Source organism: Achroia grisella, unplaced genomic scaffold, assembly GCF_030625045.1.
Source record: "Achroia grisella isolate CSIRO2021 unplaced genomic scaffold, CSIRO_AGI_Agris_v1 utg2786, whole genome shotgun sequence".
NCBI classification, from domain to species: domain Eukaryota; kingdom Metazoa; phylum Arthropoda; class Insecta; order Lepidoptera; family Pyralidae; genus Achroia; species Achroia grisella.
In genome coordinates this window covers 1948537-1964634 of record NW_026712766.1, presented here as the reverse complement: position 1 = coordinate 1964634, position 16098 = coordinate 1948537, and the positions used below count along the sequence as shown (strand labels likewise).

The following is a 16098-nucleotide window of genomic DNA, read 5'->3' as shown; positions in this document are numbered from 1 at the left end:
AAGTCTATTTTCATGGATATCCTGGCAATTGATAAATTGTAAAAAAAATACTTGTATAATAGAAAATATATGTATATTATGAGTGACGATCGTGCGTTGTATTATATAGTAAAGAAAATTGATTGCACTCATGAAGAAGTGAGCGATGTATAATAAAAATATCGCAATAATAAAATTTAAATTATTGTTATTTATATTATTATTTTGTTATTTATAAAAATAACAATTATTAATAATTATCATTATGATTCCAAATAATAAAACGTTAAAATAAAATGTAATACCGAGTGTGAAGGATTAGGTATAAGGATGGCGAAACAAAACTATATATAGAAAATTATTTATTTTTATCTTAGAACAAATACAATGAATGTGAAAATGGATGGTACAAAAGCAAAACAATATACAACTAGATAAAATTCATTTTAAAGATATGTCAAATAAATATAAAAAAGTAATTCATTCTAACAACTCTAGAGTTCCGTAACACCGACTCAGATAAATAAAATCATATACAATAATAACAATTTATAATCGTAAAATAATTTAATTAAATTTCCTTTCACATTACACAATTATAAGAAAGAATCCGTGTTTGTCGAGCATCTTGAATTGAGCGCTAGTAATATTGTAGTAGTCGATGAAAATATTCTTGTATATTGTAAAAGTATTTATATAATAACCATTTCTTAATGTTGTCAATTTAATGAAAATTAGAATCTCTTATCTGACTGAAGAAATATATATGTAAATTGGACTCTATTTTCCGCAATCAGCCCCTCATCTGGACCGTTGTACATGTAGAGCCGAGAGTACCAAAGTAGCCAGCCAAGCTTCTCTCAGAAGGACAGAAGTCTCCTAGTGTCTTCACAGGCTTCACGGAGTGACCTCAACGTTCTGAGGATTTGTTTTCTTTATGTGGCCACTGGTACGCACTCCAGGATTACGTGAGCGGCCGTTTTTTCGGCTTCAAAGCAGCCTCGACAAAGCTGTCTGTAGCATCTATTGTGTACAGGTGTTTATAAGACACAGTGGCCAGTTATTGTCCCCTCTTATAGATTATATATCTCTTATCTTTTCCGTTCCATCGACATGATTATTTTTGTTAACTTTTTACTCATTCTTTCCAGTATGATTTCTTTAATTGCAATCATTTCAGACCTTTTGAATATATGATATTGACAACTATATTCGCAAATTGTATAGCTTTAGCAGTATTCACGCCATATCCATTTGGGGATACGAATAATACTAATCAAATTCTGGTAAGTTATTAATAACTAGCTATCTACCCCGGCTTCGCACGGGTGTACATGTATCTATACATATACATAAAATTGGAGTTTTTTTTTCGGACTACTCTAATGCTGTTGGCCGCAGCTGGCCTTTACAGCTTCACCGGACGTTAGGAGGCGAGTGCAGATGGCACTCCAAACCCGCGGAAGGACTTATGGAGCGGCTGAAGGCCAGCTCCTGCCTGACGGATACGACTTTAGTCTGAGGGCACCACTAGGGGTTCGTACCTCGGCTCAGGCCGTCGTAATTTTGATCCCCGTTTGAATTGGATGGGGGATCGATCGGAGGGGAAAAATTGGAGTGTCTGAATCGTTTTTTACTACATACATATGAATATAAATACGGTACATACACTAAAATAACTGTTTGTTCCGGCTAATCTCTGAAGTGCCTGGACCAATTTTGACGGGACTTTTGTTGTCAACTAGCTGATGTAATAAGGAGTAACTTAGGCTACTTTTATTTTAGAAAAATAAAGTTATATTCCACGCGGACGAAGTCGCGAGTACAGCTAGTACAAAATATAATTAGAGTATAACTTTTTGTAATATATTCACAGCTTTGCTGACCACGGCTACATACTTTTGTTTGCTATAAAATATAAATAATATTCATATTAAACCCCGATTAAATATATTCTAGAAAGTTGCAAAGAATGAGAGATTAGTGTGTTGAAGTAATATTTGTTTGTTTTTACAGGAAAAAGTGGAATGGATATTTATGGTAATTTTCACTGGGGAATGTTTCATGAAGATCATAGCTTATGGTTTTCTCTTCCACCCGGGAGCGTACCTGAGGAATACGTGGAACAGTTTGGATTTTACAATTGTTACTATTGGGTAAGTGGAAATGATTCTTCAACTAAGCAAAGCTTAGTCAAGTCTAAACGATTACTTGAATGACGAGCGTGTGAATAATATGGTTTTAAAAAAAGAAATTCAATTGAGTTTCTTGCCAGTTCATCTCAATTGAATCTGTAAACTGAACTGGACGGAAATTAATGAAATAGTGCTAAATATATAATATCAAAATTCATTAAATGAAATAGAGTAAAATGTCCTAATTTTTCTTTTTTGACCCAATTCATTTGATTTTGGATTCACGACCCTTGGGGCAGCTAACGGTCGTGAATTCAAATCCGGCCCACGACAAAAATATTTTCAATTTTTATTTCTATTCTTGATGAAAGGTTTTTTTTTTTGCTACATATCTTTTAGCGGTTTTTTTAATATCGCTAAAACCACTCTCGAAATACCGGAAGTGATAACTAATAAATTTTCACTTTCATAATAATTTTTCATATATATTTGTTTATGGAATTTAACAAACTTTCGCGTTAATAATATAAGTAAGATTGTCAGAAATATTTTTTTATAGATATGCCCTACATTTACATATATTTTTTCTGTGTACTTTAAATACATTCTTCTCTTCAATAGTATAGCGAGTCAGGCGCTGCAGTATATTTCCAAGGATGCGTTTGATGTGAAGGCATTGAGAGCATTTAGAGTGCTACGACCACTTAGACTGGTCTCCGGTGTGCCAAGTTAGTAACCTGTATTTATAATTTACCTTCAATTCTTCTTTATTTTAAATTGTCTTCTAGGTTTTTAAATCCATGTTATGACCAAAAGGAAAACCTTTGAAAAATTTACACTCTATCCTGAGGAGATACAAACCATCGCTCCTAAGAGTATCCTACAATTCTTGTCTCTGACGGACTAGGTAGCGAACTTTGAAAAGGGCGAGCACAATATATGTATCTATATAGGTCGAAGTGCTACAGGTTCATGCATCTGACAATAGCCCAAACAGCATAAGAAAAAGAAAGAAAAAAGTCCCGGCTTCGCATGGATTATACATACAAACTGTCCCCTGGAATCACACTATCTATTGCTAAGAATTGCATTAAAATCCGTTGCGCAGTATAAAAGATATGTATAAGCGAGCAGACAGCGGAAGCGGCTTTGTCTTATATTAAAGTTAAAAGATTCTAAAGATAGATAAAAGATGATGGATGATAAAAGATATAAGCGAGCAGACAGTGTAAGCGACTTTGTAAGCGATGAATGTATATTTTGTACAAACCAAATCTGAGTAAATCTATGACTTCTCTATTCCAACCGTTGAATTGTTTTCTTTGGTAGCTATATTTTGGTGAGATATGGTAGTAAAATTTCAAGGTACGGTTTCATAACACCAGAGTGAGTGACATTAAGAGTGGTAACTCTTGAAACCACGGCCGTCACATGGTAATGGCATGGTCTTAATGCTGCTCATGTACATACATATTTGTTTACCTTATGTATTACCTTTACCATTTACCATCAGCTTTCTCGCTATTCTAATTTCATTAATAAGACTTATAGCACATCTGAGGATACCTGTGACTCATCTATTCCAGCCGTTGAATTGTTTTCTTTAGTAGCTATATTTTGGGGAGATATGATAGTAAAATTACGAGGTACGGTTTCATAGCACCTTGAGTGACGAATGGTAACTCAAGTTATGAAACCACGGCTATCACATGGTAACCAGTGACAAGAGTGGTAACTCATGAAATGCTGCTCATGTACGTATATCGGCGACCTTTACCATTTACCACCAGCTTGCTTCTCATTCTATAGGAAAAAACAGTATATAATTATGTAAATTATATACTGTTTTTTCCTATTCGTACGTACACATAAATATCTTATTCTAGTCAAAATGTTACTTACCATACTCCTCCGAAACAGCTCCGATTTTTATGAAATTATAATGCATATTCAGTAGGTCCTAGAATCAACTACTATCTATTTTTCATATCCTAAGTGATATGGGTTGTCAACCCCTAAAATTTTTTGTTTATTTTTAAACAAAAGTTTTTATATTTACTTACCAACCCCTATTTTTTAATAGCGATTTTAATTTATATGACAGAACAGCGTTTGCGGTATCAGCTAGTATATGTATATACACGTATACTCCAATCGGCTCCAACTATATTTTCAAATGGCCCAGGAACCCATTGAAATATGCACACATAATATCTAAATCGGTCCAATCATTTCGGAGTAATTACTTGACATCATTATATAGTATAAAACAAAGTCGCGGTCGCTGTCTGTCCGTCCCTATGTATCTTTAAAACAACGGATTTTGAAGCGATTTTTTTAGTAAATAGAATTATTCAAGAGGAAGGTTTATATATGTAATACATGTACACCTGTGCGAAGCCGGGGCGAGTAGCTAGTATATACATACACAAAAATTTATATAAACTTTAAAATTACCATTATGGATACTAAATAAGTGTTATAACATGTTCTAGGTTTACAAATCGTATTGAATTCAATTCTGAAGGCGATGGTGCCGCTGTTCCATATTGCTTTCTTAGTGCTGTTCGTGATCATCATTTATGCGATCATCGGCCTGGAGTTGTTCTCTGGCGCTCTTCACGAGACCTGCTTCAGAAATGATACAGGTATTACCTTTTTTTAAATATATTCTGATTAGCAATTTATTATTATGATTTAGAAGTCATATTTGAAGGCCTCGGTGGTTTAGGTGTTTAACACACCGCTTTAAATTCAATGGTCGCGGGTTCGATTCCTCACGCGATACCTTGTATTAATGAGTATGATTGTTTGTATTGGCCAGACCAATACAAGCAATCATACTCATAAATAATAACATCTCAGATCAATTCACACAGTTATTTAGTCCCAAACATTACAATGAGTAAGTAGCAATACAAATATTTGTACCGTGCGAATGAAGGAATCGAACCCGTGACCAGCGGAAGTATATCGGTGTGCTAAACCGCTAGACCATCAAGACCATCTTATATAAATAAAAATTATAAATATATGTTTACATAAAACTACTTTCTACTAACTGAAATAATAAATATTATCTTTTCCAGATGAAATGATAGACCCCCAAATACCTTGCAACAGTGATGGGGAAACCGGCTACAAGTGTGATGACGGGTACATCTGTAGAGGTCACTGGGAGGGTCCCAATGATGGTATCACGAACTTCGACAACATCGGCTACTCTATGCTCACTGTCTTCCAGTGTATTACCCTCGAGGGGTGGACTGATATTATGTATGCTGTAAGTATTATAATTATATTGGCATTGCAATTAATTTTTTCCTGTTTGACACGGTCATACAGTAGAATCCCGATTATCCGGACCAATTAAAACAAGGGGTATTCCGTATAATCGAAAATCCGGATAACAGAATTCAAAGCACATCAAACAATATTTAAATTTAAATTTTTCTTTATGTAATGGATTTTATTTAGATAATCGTATATATAAAATTCTAGTGTCACAATGTTAGTTACCATACCATACTCCTCTTGAACGGCTTGACCGATTTTTATGAAATTTTATATGCATATTCAGTAGGTCTGAGAATCAGCTACTATCTATTTTTCATACCCTTAAGTGGTAAGGGTTACCACCCCTAACATTATTTTTTTATTTTTTGGGCAATATTTTTATTTTTTTTATTATGTGTCATTAAAAAATACATACAATCCTAAATTTTGACCCTACTATTACCAACCCCTATTTTTTATAGCGTTATAATTTATATGGCAAAATAACGTTTGCCGGGACAGCTAGTACCATATATAAAAAATCGAGCTATAATGATAGAAAACGGAAATATTTGGTTGGAACTTGTTATTGATCTTTGACGTGATGAATTACATCTTTTCATTACGGCCAAGACCCTGATGTGCTTCAGTTGTAACAACTGTACAGGATCCAATTCGTCCTGTCTATAAAACCACTTAAAAGCAACATCTAGAGCTTTAAAAGCTTCTTCGTGAGAATGTACTTGACATACAACCCCAGTTTCAGTCTTTTTTTCATCTTCTCTCTCATTAAGTTCTGTATAAACCCTCAAATATCTAAATTGATAATTAGAGAGAATGAGTCCGGATAATCGTGATTCTACTGTACGTATAATTGGTAAATCACTTGGGATCTTACCAAATTTAATTTTTATTGAGTTCCTAATATGTTCGCCTTGATCAAGGGTAGAAAAACATATTATACTTAAATAAAAGAAGCTTAAGTTACTTCTTATAGTATTAACTATCTGCGAGTGAAAGTCTTGTCAAAATCGGTACAGTCTTTTCCGAGATTAGAACAAAGAAACAGACAAAAAATTATGATTTTATTTTTTTATGTAAGCACCATATATATTTTCATGTATTTAGTGTAAAGATGTTACTTTAAATTTACAATTGTACAGTTCTTTCTTTCAATTTTATTTACTTGTACAGATGTGTATTTTTTTTATTCTTCTACTTAATAGTTGCTTTTCGTAGGTTTTATAATAGAATCAATTCTTTAACTGCGATTCAGTTTGGTCGTCGTAGAGTCAACACTAGACTCCAAGCTATATCCGAACTCTATTTCACGCCAGATGATTCCTCGTTCAGAGGCGAAACACATATCGCAATATGGGTGTAGACTCAATAACGGTCGGAATTTGATCACTATTAGAAAAGGTCGTTACGGTGGTCAAGTTTCCACACGAAATATTAGTTGTCTCTTACATGCTAATTGTAGACGAATATCAGAAGAGTCTGTAATAGACTTACATGAATAAAGATATTTTGAATTTGAAAATTATATTTTGAATTAAACAACAATGTGGATGAATGTAAAGGGAGGGGACGCCCTTGAATTGTGTGAAAGATATTTAAAAGAAGAGTGTTTAGATATTTGAGAGCAATTATATTTTGAATTAAACAACATGATCTAAATCCATTAAGTAAAGAAATTGTCTTCCTCAAAATAACACCTAATTCGATAAAATATATATTTTTATTGGAATTTTTGTTTCAGATAGCGGATGTGAAAGGCAACACCTGGCCGTGGATTTATTTTGTATCGATGGTGATCTTCGGTAATTTTTTCGTCATGAACTTAATTCTCGGTGTTTTATCAGGGTAAGATTTTATTAAAATAATAATAATCTCAGAACAGTTCACACAGCGCCATCTAGACCAGACAAGTTAAGCTAGCTAAAGCTTGTGTTATGGGTACAAGATAACTGATACATATACATAGATTTTTTTTTTGTAAATACATACATATTATACATAGAAAACACCCAGACCGATACACACAATCATACTCATGAATACAATTGTTTGTGCCGTGCGAGGAATCGAACCCGTGACCATCGGTCGTAAAGCGGTGTGCTAGACTGCTAGACAACCGAGGTCGTAGAATTATATATTTGGGTCGTAATAAATTTATTATTCTAGCATCACATAAAGTACATTGAATTTTTAGTTAACAGATACCTATATTTAATAAAGGACAGGACAATTAACACAGCGTCAAATAGTCCCAAGATAAGCAGAACTTATGTTATGGGTACTAGACAACTGTATATATATTTCATGTATGTATATAACATATAAAGCGATAAAGAAGAAGCAGATGATGATATACATATAATGAAAACACCCAGACTAATACAAACTATCGTACTGAATATTATTCCTATGATTTTTACAATAAATATTAAATGATTAAATTTGCCTTAATTTCTAGTGAATTCTCGAAAGAAAGAGAAAAGGCAAAGAATCGCGGTGACTTCCAGAAGTCTCGAGAAAGACAGCAATTTGAAGAAGATCTTAAAGGTTACTTGAACTGGATTACAGTCGCAGAAGAATTAGATTTAGAGAATGACCAGGCGCAGAAAGAAGAAAATCAGGATTCACAGGGTGAGTTAAGTTTATTTAAATATAAAAAAGTAATTAACAATGCAGTTTTCTTATATATTAACTATTATACTATATATATGGTGATGATGTTAAGTGTTAACTTCAACTACTTGTTTCAATTGAAAGAATATTTTTGTAGATAGCCGATTCCCCAATAAATGGGGAAGGCTGATTTAGACTATTTGTTGGGACTGTAAAATTATTTCTAGGATAGACTTTTTATTGAGGAAGGCTATTATAGGCAATATAACATGACGCTACCATTAATAAAAGTGTAGCAGCAATGAAAAATTGTTCCAAAAACGGGAAGAAAATTGACAAAGTTACACGGGTTAGTTGGTAAAGAATAAAAAATACTTTATATTTGACTCGGTTGAGAAACGTATTATCAGAATTGTCGATGATCTTGATCTCTCTGGTGGTATCGAACTACTTAGCTTGAAACGAGATTTCGCACCGCTCTGTGTGTTCTATCCAATATATAACGAACTGTATTGTAATGAACTGTCTGAAATAATGCCCACGACTACCTTTTACCATCGCACCGCTCGCCATTGAAAGGTAATTCATCCCCACATGCTAGAATCTAAGTGGTCTCGGACAGTGTGGTTTCAGAGGAGCTTCTTCCCGCGTACATTTACATTGTGGAATGAACTACCTCATTTTGATGACGACCTCGGTGGTCCAGCGGTCTAGTACACCGCTTTACGACCGATGGTCGCGGGTTCGATTCCTCGCACGGCATAAACATTTGTATTCATGAGTATGATTGTTGGTATCGGTCTGGGTGTTTTCTATATATAATATGTATGTAATTACAAAAAAAAAATCTATGTATTTGTATCAGTTATCTAGTACCCATAACACAAGCTTTAGCTAGCTTAACTTGGGTCTAGATGGCGCTGTGTGAATTGTCCTGAGATTATTATTATTATTTTCTCGAAAGACTACAGCATGGGGTTTTTCAAGAAGGGTATATTGGTTACTTAAGGATCTGTAACCCTGTGTTTTAGTCATCCATAGGCTACGGTAACATCTTACCATCACAGGGGCCATAATTCTTTTTGGCCACCATCGCAATAATGTATATTATTTATGCCATTATTCATTATTACAGGTAAAACAGATTTAAAAAGCAATGATGGATCTCAAACTAACGTTAACATGAACGGCGATCAAGCTCATACCACTACTTGTAAAGTATACTGCAAGAGGTTCGACAAGGTAACATATTAGGTCCCGCACTATTTAATATTAGTTTTGATTTAGTTAATGCTTGTTAACGTCTCTGACTATCACATCTGGAATAACGATGGTGAATATATACATATTATATAGATATATATTACATATTTTCGACAGCCGCGGTGGTCTAGCTGTTTAGCACACCGCTTTAAGTCCGATGGTCGCAGGTTCGATTTATCGCACAGGACAAACATTTGTATTCATGAGTATGATTGTTTTTATCGGTCTATGTGTTTTCTATGTATAATATGTACGTATTTATGAAAAAATATATCTATTTATTTGTATCAGTGATCTAGTACCCATAACACAAACTTTAGCTAGCTTAACTTGGGTATAGTTGGCGCTGTGTGAATTGTTCTGAGATTATAATTATTATTATTAATAGTACCTAGTGTATCGCACATCTTACTATATGTGATATTATATATATGTACATATATACTAGCGAATAAACTTAATAGTGGAATAACTAAAAAAATATAAACTTTAGAAAATCCACTCTAAAGACTTAACTTTAAAGACTAAATTTCAATTTTAAATTTCCAAAAAAATGTATCTATGTATATATCAGTTCTATAGTACCCATAACACAAGTTCTGTTTGGCTTGGGACTAGATGGCGCTGTGTGAATTGTCCCGCATCATAAACAAGACTACATATGTGCTAATAATGTTTTTTTGTATTCTTTAATGAACAATATAACTTGTACAAAGGCGAGCTTAATGCCGTATGGCATTCTCCACCAGCTAACCTTTAGGTATACAGAAAGCGTTGTGGGGCAGTTATGTCAAAAAACAATCACAAAGTTACTAATAATGTTAACAGATTATATAAAACTGTTTCAGGTGAACAGACGTATGCGTAGAGCTTGCAGGAAAGCAGTGAAATCTCAATCGTTTTATTGGGCAATCATTGTATTAGTTTTTTTAAACACACTAGTACTGGCCACTGAACATTTTAAGTAAGTTTATATAGTAGTATTTTTTAAATATTTTAACAAACAAACATGCAAAACAAAATAAATATTTACTCTCTATATTAATACAGATTATTAAGTACAGTAATAAATAAATACTCAAATATAATAATACAATTTATTTCTTTTAGTATTACTATTTAATATTATATTATCTGTGGTATTACTTTACTTAAAGAATTATTATTATTATTATTATTACTATTTTTATTTATTTTATGTCTATATTTATTTTCATTAATTCTTTGAGTATTTATTTATTAGTGCTATTAATATAGAGAGTAAATATTTATTTTGTTTTGTATGTTTGTTTGTTAAAATATTAAAAAAAAAATAAGATATGACCCAAATGAAATGTGGGATCCATATAGTACAGTAATATGTAAAAAAAATACCGATTTGTTTGCTATGATATCTAATAGATTTGGAACAAAATATTAAACTCATCATCAAGAATCATCATTATCGGTGTAGAATGTTCAGCGTAATTTATATTTATATACTAGCTGTTATTCCCAATATTGTCTGCGAGAAATTACCCAAAAAAAATCTAGAATAAAAGTATTCGAAGTTACGTCTTATAAACAATCTACGAATGAAAATACTGTGAAAATGGGTCCAGTCATTTCAGTAATTGCCAAGAACAAACAGACCGACAAAATTTTCATAAATAATAGTTTACTTTCATGTGCATTTATTGAAAAACTGTTAATTATGAAATACATACAGACATCTTTATATATTTGTATGTATACAAAAATACAAGGAATGGTTATTTATTATTATTATTATGTTTACAGACAACCAGACTGGCTAGACGATTTCCAAAGCTATGCAAATTATTTATTCGTCGTACTTTTTACTATGGAGATGTTAGTGAAGATGTATGCTTTAGGATTTCAGGTAATTTTTATTTATTTATTTAAAACAGAATACATTCACTAAAGAATAAAACACAAATTCACTGAAGAAACAATGACATTTATAGCAGTTTAAACTGTATTAAATCTTTTATATACATATATACACAGATACATACAAATATATTAAGGTTTATTAAGGGTCGGCAACGCGCAAGTGATACCCCTGGTGTTTCAGGCGTTCATAGGCTACGGTAACCATTTACCATCAGATGGGCCGTATGCTTGATTGCCATCATCGTAGTAAAAAACAAAAGTATATAAAAATAAAGTGTATAATATGTTGTATATACAACATATTTCTACGGACGGACCGACCGACGGAGTGCCCTTGTCATATCAATACAAGACCAGCCTCATTTTGATTAGGTAGTATTTGGTTGTAGTTACACTTACTATACATTACATTTTATTACATACATACATTTTATTTTTCTGAGTTGAATCTCTTATCAGTTCTTAGACTCCGATCTGACTGTAGATTTGACATATCATAAGAGTCTGTAATAAACCTACATGAATATAGATAATTTAATTTTAATTTGATTTGATTAAAATGCATGAAAATATTGAACAATGTAATATTCTGAGTTGAGTTTCTTGTGAGTTCTTAGTTCGAATGCGCTCTGAACTGACGGTAGATTTGACGTATCATAAGTTTTTAATATATCTACATGAATAAAGATATTTTAATTTTGATTTGATTTGATTTGATTTACTCTTTCAGGGTTATTTTGTCTCTCTGTTCAATCGCTTCGACTGCTTCGTCATGGTGTGTTCCATAGTGGAATTGGCTCTCACTCTAACGGACACCATCCCTCAGTTGGGTATCTCCGTGCTTAGATGTGTCCGGTTGTTAAGAGTCTTCAAAGTTACTAAGTAAGTTTTCAGTTACTTTTTTATATAATCTTAACAATAGCACTGGACAATTCACACAGCGTCATATAGTCCTAAGCAGTGCTTGTGTTATGGATACTAGACAACTGATATAAATAGAAATAGAAATATTTTGTATTCAAATAAACTCAATACAAGCACGTTTTAATAGTCATATTTTTTTAATTCTCCAACTCATTCGGAACACAGACTTATCACAAGGAGAATGAGCAAGAAACTTACGTATTGCTCTTAAATACATAGATAAATTTTTTTTATATTTTAAAGATGTTATACATAGGAAACTCCCAGACCGATACGAACAATCATACTCATTAATGGAAAAATTTGTACCTTGCGAGGAATCGGACCCATGACCATCGGAAGTAAAGCGGTACGCTCAACCGCTAGATCACCCTGGGCTGGTTATACGTTACTAGACTGGAATTTTACTACTAATGTATTAAATGATAGCATTCATATTTCAGATACTGGCGATCTTTATCCAACCTTGTTGCATCTCTCCTCAACTCTATCCAGTCCATCTTCTCTCTTCTCCTACTTCTCTTCCTTTTCATCATGATTTTTGCTCTACTCGGAATGCAAGTTTTTGGCGGCAGATTTGACTATAAGCCAGAAGAAGTGAAGGAGAGGCATAACTTCGATACATTTTGGCAGGCCGTGCTTACCATGTTTCAGGTATGAAATAGAAATAATCTTTATTAAAATAAAGTAATATGTGCACTTTTTAACAGTCATAGTTTTATTCTACCACACATTCGGAACGCAGGCTTAACAAGAAGAATGAGGAAGAACCTTGTGTTTTGCTTTTTAAATAAATTTTGTTCGAAGTTAATACAATAACAAGGATTAGGCATGCTACAATCAACAAAGAAACCGCTACGCACACAATCTTTGTGTAATCAGATAATATTGTCCGCGCTATGAATTTTAAGTTAGAATTTCTTTACAGAAACATTATTAACATTTATAAACTCTTCAATTTTATAATAAGCTTTTTTACAAAGAAAAGTTTTATAAGAAATTTGAATCTTTTTTCTGGCAGGTTGAGAACAGGCATTTCAATTTGTTGTAAAACTTTACGCAATTAACATAAAACAAATAACTTTCGTCAAATGGCATTTGTATCATTAGGTAAACCAGTTTGTTGTTATTACGTAAGCTTTTTTTTAATAATAATGGAATATTGCACCCACCTGCGCTAACGGTTTATTCTGGTGGGGCACCAGTGGAGGATGATAAGATGACCAGTAAGTCCATCATGACCAATTCACCAGGAATTTGTCATGATGGTGTCCAGGGGGACCGCGTGGGGCTCTACATGTTACATTTGTAATGGGGTAGTAATGGGGTCATCAGTACACATTACTAACAATCTTTTCTAGTGCAATTGTCCTCTTTACTAGTGCAATTATCCTTCCTCCAAACAGTTGTCCTTCTAATATTTTCATAACATTGTCCCCTTTTAGATTCTAACAGGCGAAGATTGGAACGTGGTAATGTACGAAGGTATCAATGCATACGGCGGCGCCGGAAGTCCAGGCATGTTGGCCTCTATATACTTCATTGTTATCTTCGTCTGTGGTAATTGTATCCTTTTATACATCAAAGGCTATGGGGAATTGGTCTAATTCACATCCTTTTGTCTCTGCAAACCATAGACCAAAATAGCATTTTGTACTGTATTCCTAACATAATAAAATAGAAAATTATTTATTCAATTTAGTAGTTTGAATAGTCATACTATTTTTTTAATCTACCGCTCATTCTAGCTATCTTAACAAGATGAACTATTAAGCAACTTGCGTATTGCTCTTTTTAATAATCGTTGTAACTGTACATTCAGTTGCAATATAATAATAATAAATCCATTTATTGCCAATATCAGTATAGTTACAATAAATAATTCAATAAATTATTTATTCATGTAGGACATTTTAGCCGCTTATGAACGTCAAATTTTTACATTCTAATTTTATTTTTTTTCCCTACCGTCCAGTTCGGTATATAGATCCAATTGAGAAGAACTGGCAAGAAACTCAATTGAATTAGTTTTTTTTTTAAAGCCAGTTTATTTACAATGTAATTTATATAGGTGTCTATGTCTAAAATTAAATGAAAATTACAACATTGCCATGCACACTTCATTCATACATATTTAATATGATTTTTGAATTTATTTAAGGGTAATTCCAACAATATGATTGGCAATACAAACTCAGCTATTGCTGGACTGATGGGCGTCCAGCGCTGGTTTTCAGTTTGTACCTACGCAGGCGTACCTAGTCACACGTGCTAGATAACCATACCACAACATAATGAAATAAAAATTTAACAAATTAATACATAAATAATAATAATATCCATACGGATACACAAGTGACATGCACGCAATGCATGTGTATCTACATACACAAAAAAAAATCTTATTTTATGTCGAGATTTGTCGCCGCTATCCAAGAGCTGTCTCTGTCTATCTAATATACCAAACAAACAAACTACCAACTAGCACTAATTCATTAGAGTTGTAATAGTAAATGCATAATCAATTGGTTAAGTAACTAAAGAAAATGAAATCACTCGTATTGATAAGCCCAGACCAGTCCCTACAAGCTGCATTCGTCGAGCACCACGACTATAACGGATGAACCAGCCATCGCTGTTGTCGACCACATTTTAGGGTGCCCAATAACCCAATAAACATTCCTATAAGCAAATATTCCTATACTACAGAACCATTGTGTGTGTTTGTCAATGTATATGAATCACTAAATCCCAGTAATTCCAAAATTTAACCCGTTCGCTTCCATTATCCGACCTCGTTTTCCCTTAATGCCATAGTAGGCAACACTAGCCTCTCGTCAATTTGTGTTTGTGTATTTGTGTATGTATGTAAATGTGTACAATACTGATAATTTCCAAAAATTCCAAATTTCAAATTCCAGTAATTCTAAAATTGAACCCGTTCCCTTCCATTATACCCTCTCGTTTTCATTTAATGGCATAATAGACAACACTCATGCCATAATAATGTAAGAAAAAATATATCGTATTTTTATAGCCTTAGGAGTCAAATTTATGAGATGTCTTCTGAACCTCTGGACTTTCTCGACTTAATTTATGAATGTCCCGTATTTTTTGTTGTATTTCGAGAATATATAATAATATTTCTGAATCTAGTCCATCAGATATTCTATTGAACGTGTTCTTGGCTATCGCTGTTGATAATCTCGGTGACGCTGAGGATATGGATGCTGAAGAAATTGAAAAAGATAAAACGGTAACTTGTATTTTGAATACAAATTACAAAATTGTAAATTGGGTGAAATGTAATGATAAATGTTAAGTAAGTGCAGAAAAAAATGCGGCACAGCTAGTAGTCACAAATTTTCGCGTTTATAATATTAGTAAGAGATACTTACAGACTACCATACACATAGACAGAAGTATGACTGTGGGTACCTGAAGATGTCGATGTATAGCTGATATATAAAGACCTGACGTCGGCGGTCTACCGATTTAGTTCTGATGGTGGTGGATTCGATTCCTCGTACAATGAAAACATTTTTAAGAATCTTTGAAATATATTTGTGTTACTAGAATGGCAAACAATCTGACGGTGCATTTGATGGTAAGTGGCAACCGTTGCCTATATACATTAACAGAATCTCTGACATCATGTTTTCTATCTGACAGTACTTAAGTCGCGAAAGTGTGACCGTTAAGCAGAATTTCTTCAGGTCATTTTGATTAATATAAATATATAGAATTATGCTGAAATAATTGCTAATTTACAGGATGCTGATAACCCTGAAGCAGGTAACCCTCAATTGGACGAAGACAGAGGAGAGACTGATGATGAATACGTTAATGATGAAGAAGGATATTCTAGTGAAGGGTAAGAGAAATATAACAATATAGAATTTGTTGATGTAATGGTTCTTTCATATTATATTAATCGCTGCTCTAGCGGTTTAACATACCGTCATTCTTCCGATAGTCGCGGGTTTGATTT

General features: G+C 33.2%; 1 protein-coding gene across 1 annotated transcript in view; it reads left to right on the top strand.

The window, feature by feature from the left end:
- The window catches only part of LOC131843098 (voltage-dependent calcium channel type D subunit alpha-1-like), a 71889-nt gene that overhangs the window by 26884 nt on the left and 28907 nt on the right, over positions 1 to 16098 (top strand). Inside the window, exons 3-17 of the mRNA XM_059191693.1 lie at positions 1160 to 1265; positions 1996 to 2135; positions 2736 to 2842; positions 4610 to 4762; positions 5204 to 5397; positions 7153 to 7256; positions 7870 to 8042; positions 9160 to 9266; positions 10136 to 10251; positions 11067 to 11169; positions 11914 to 12065; positions 12551 to 12761; positions 13553 to 13673; positions 15272 to 15363; positions 15881 to 15981. Coding sequence (XP_059047676.1) covers positions 1160 to 1265; positions 1996 to 2135; positions 2736 to 2842; positions 4610 to 4762; positions 5204 to 5397; positions 7153 to 7256; positions 7870 to 8042; positions 9160 to 9266; positions 10136 to 10251; positions 11067 to 11169; positions 11914 to 12065; positions 12551 to 12761; positions 13553 to 13673; positions 15272 to 15363; positions 15881 to 15981 — 1980 coding nt within the window. The remainder of the gene's footprint in view (positions 1 to 1159; positions 1266 to 1995; positions 2136 to 2735; positions 2843 to 4609; positions 4763 to 5203; positions 5398 to 7152; positions 7257 to 7869; positions 8043 to 9159; positions 9267 to 10135; positions 10252 to 11066; positions 11170 to 11913; positions 12066 to 12550; positions 12762 to 13552; positions 13674 to 15271; positions 15364 to 15880; positions 15982 to 16098) is intronic.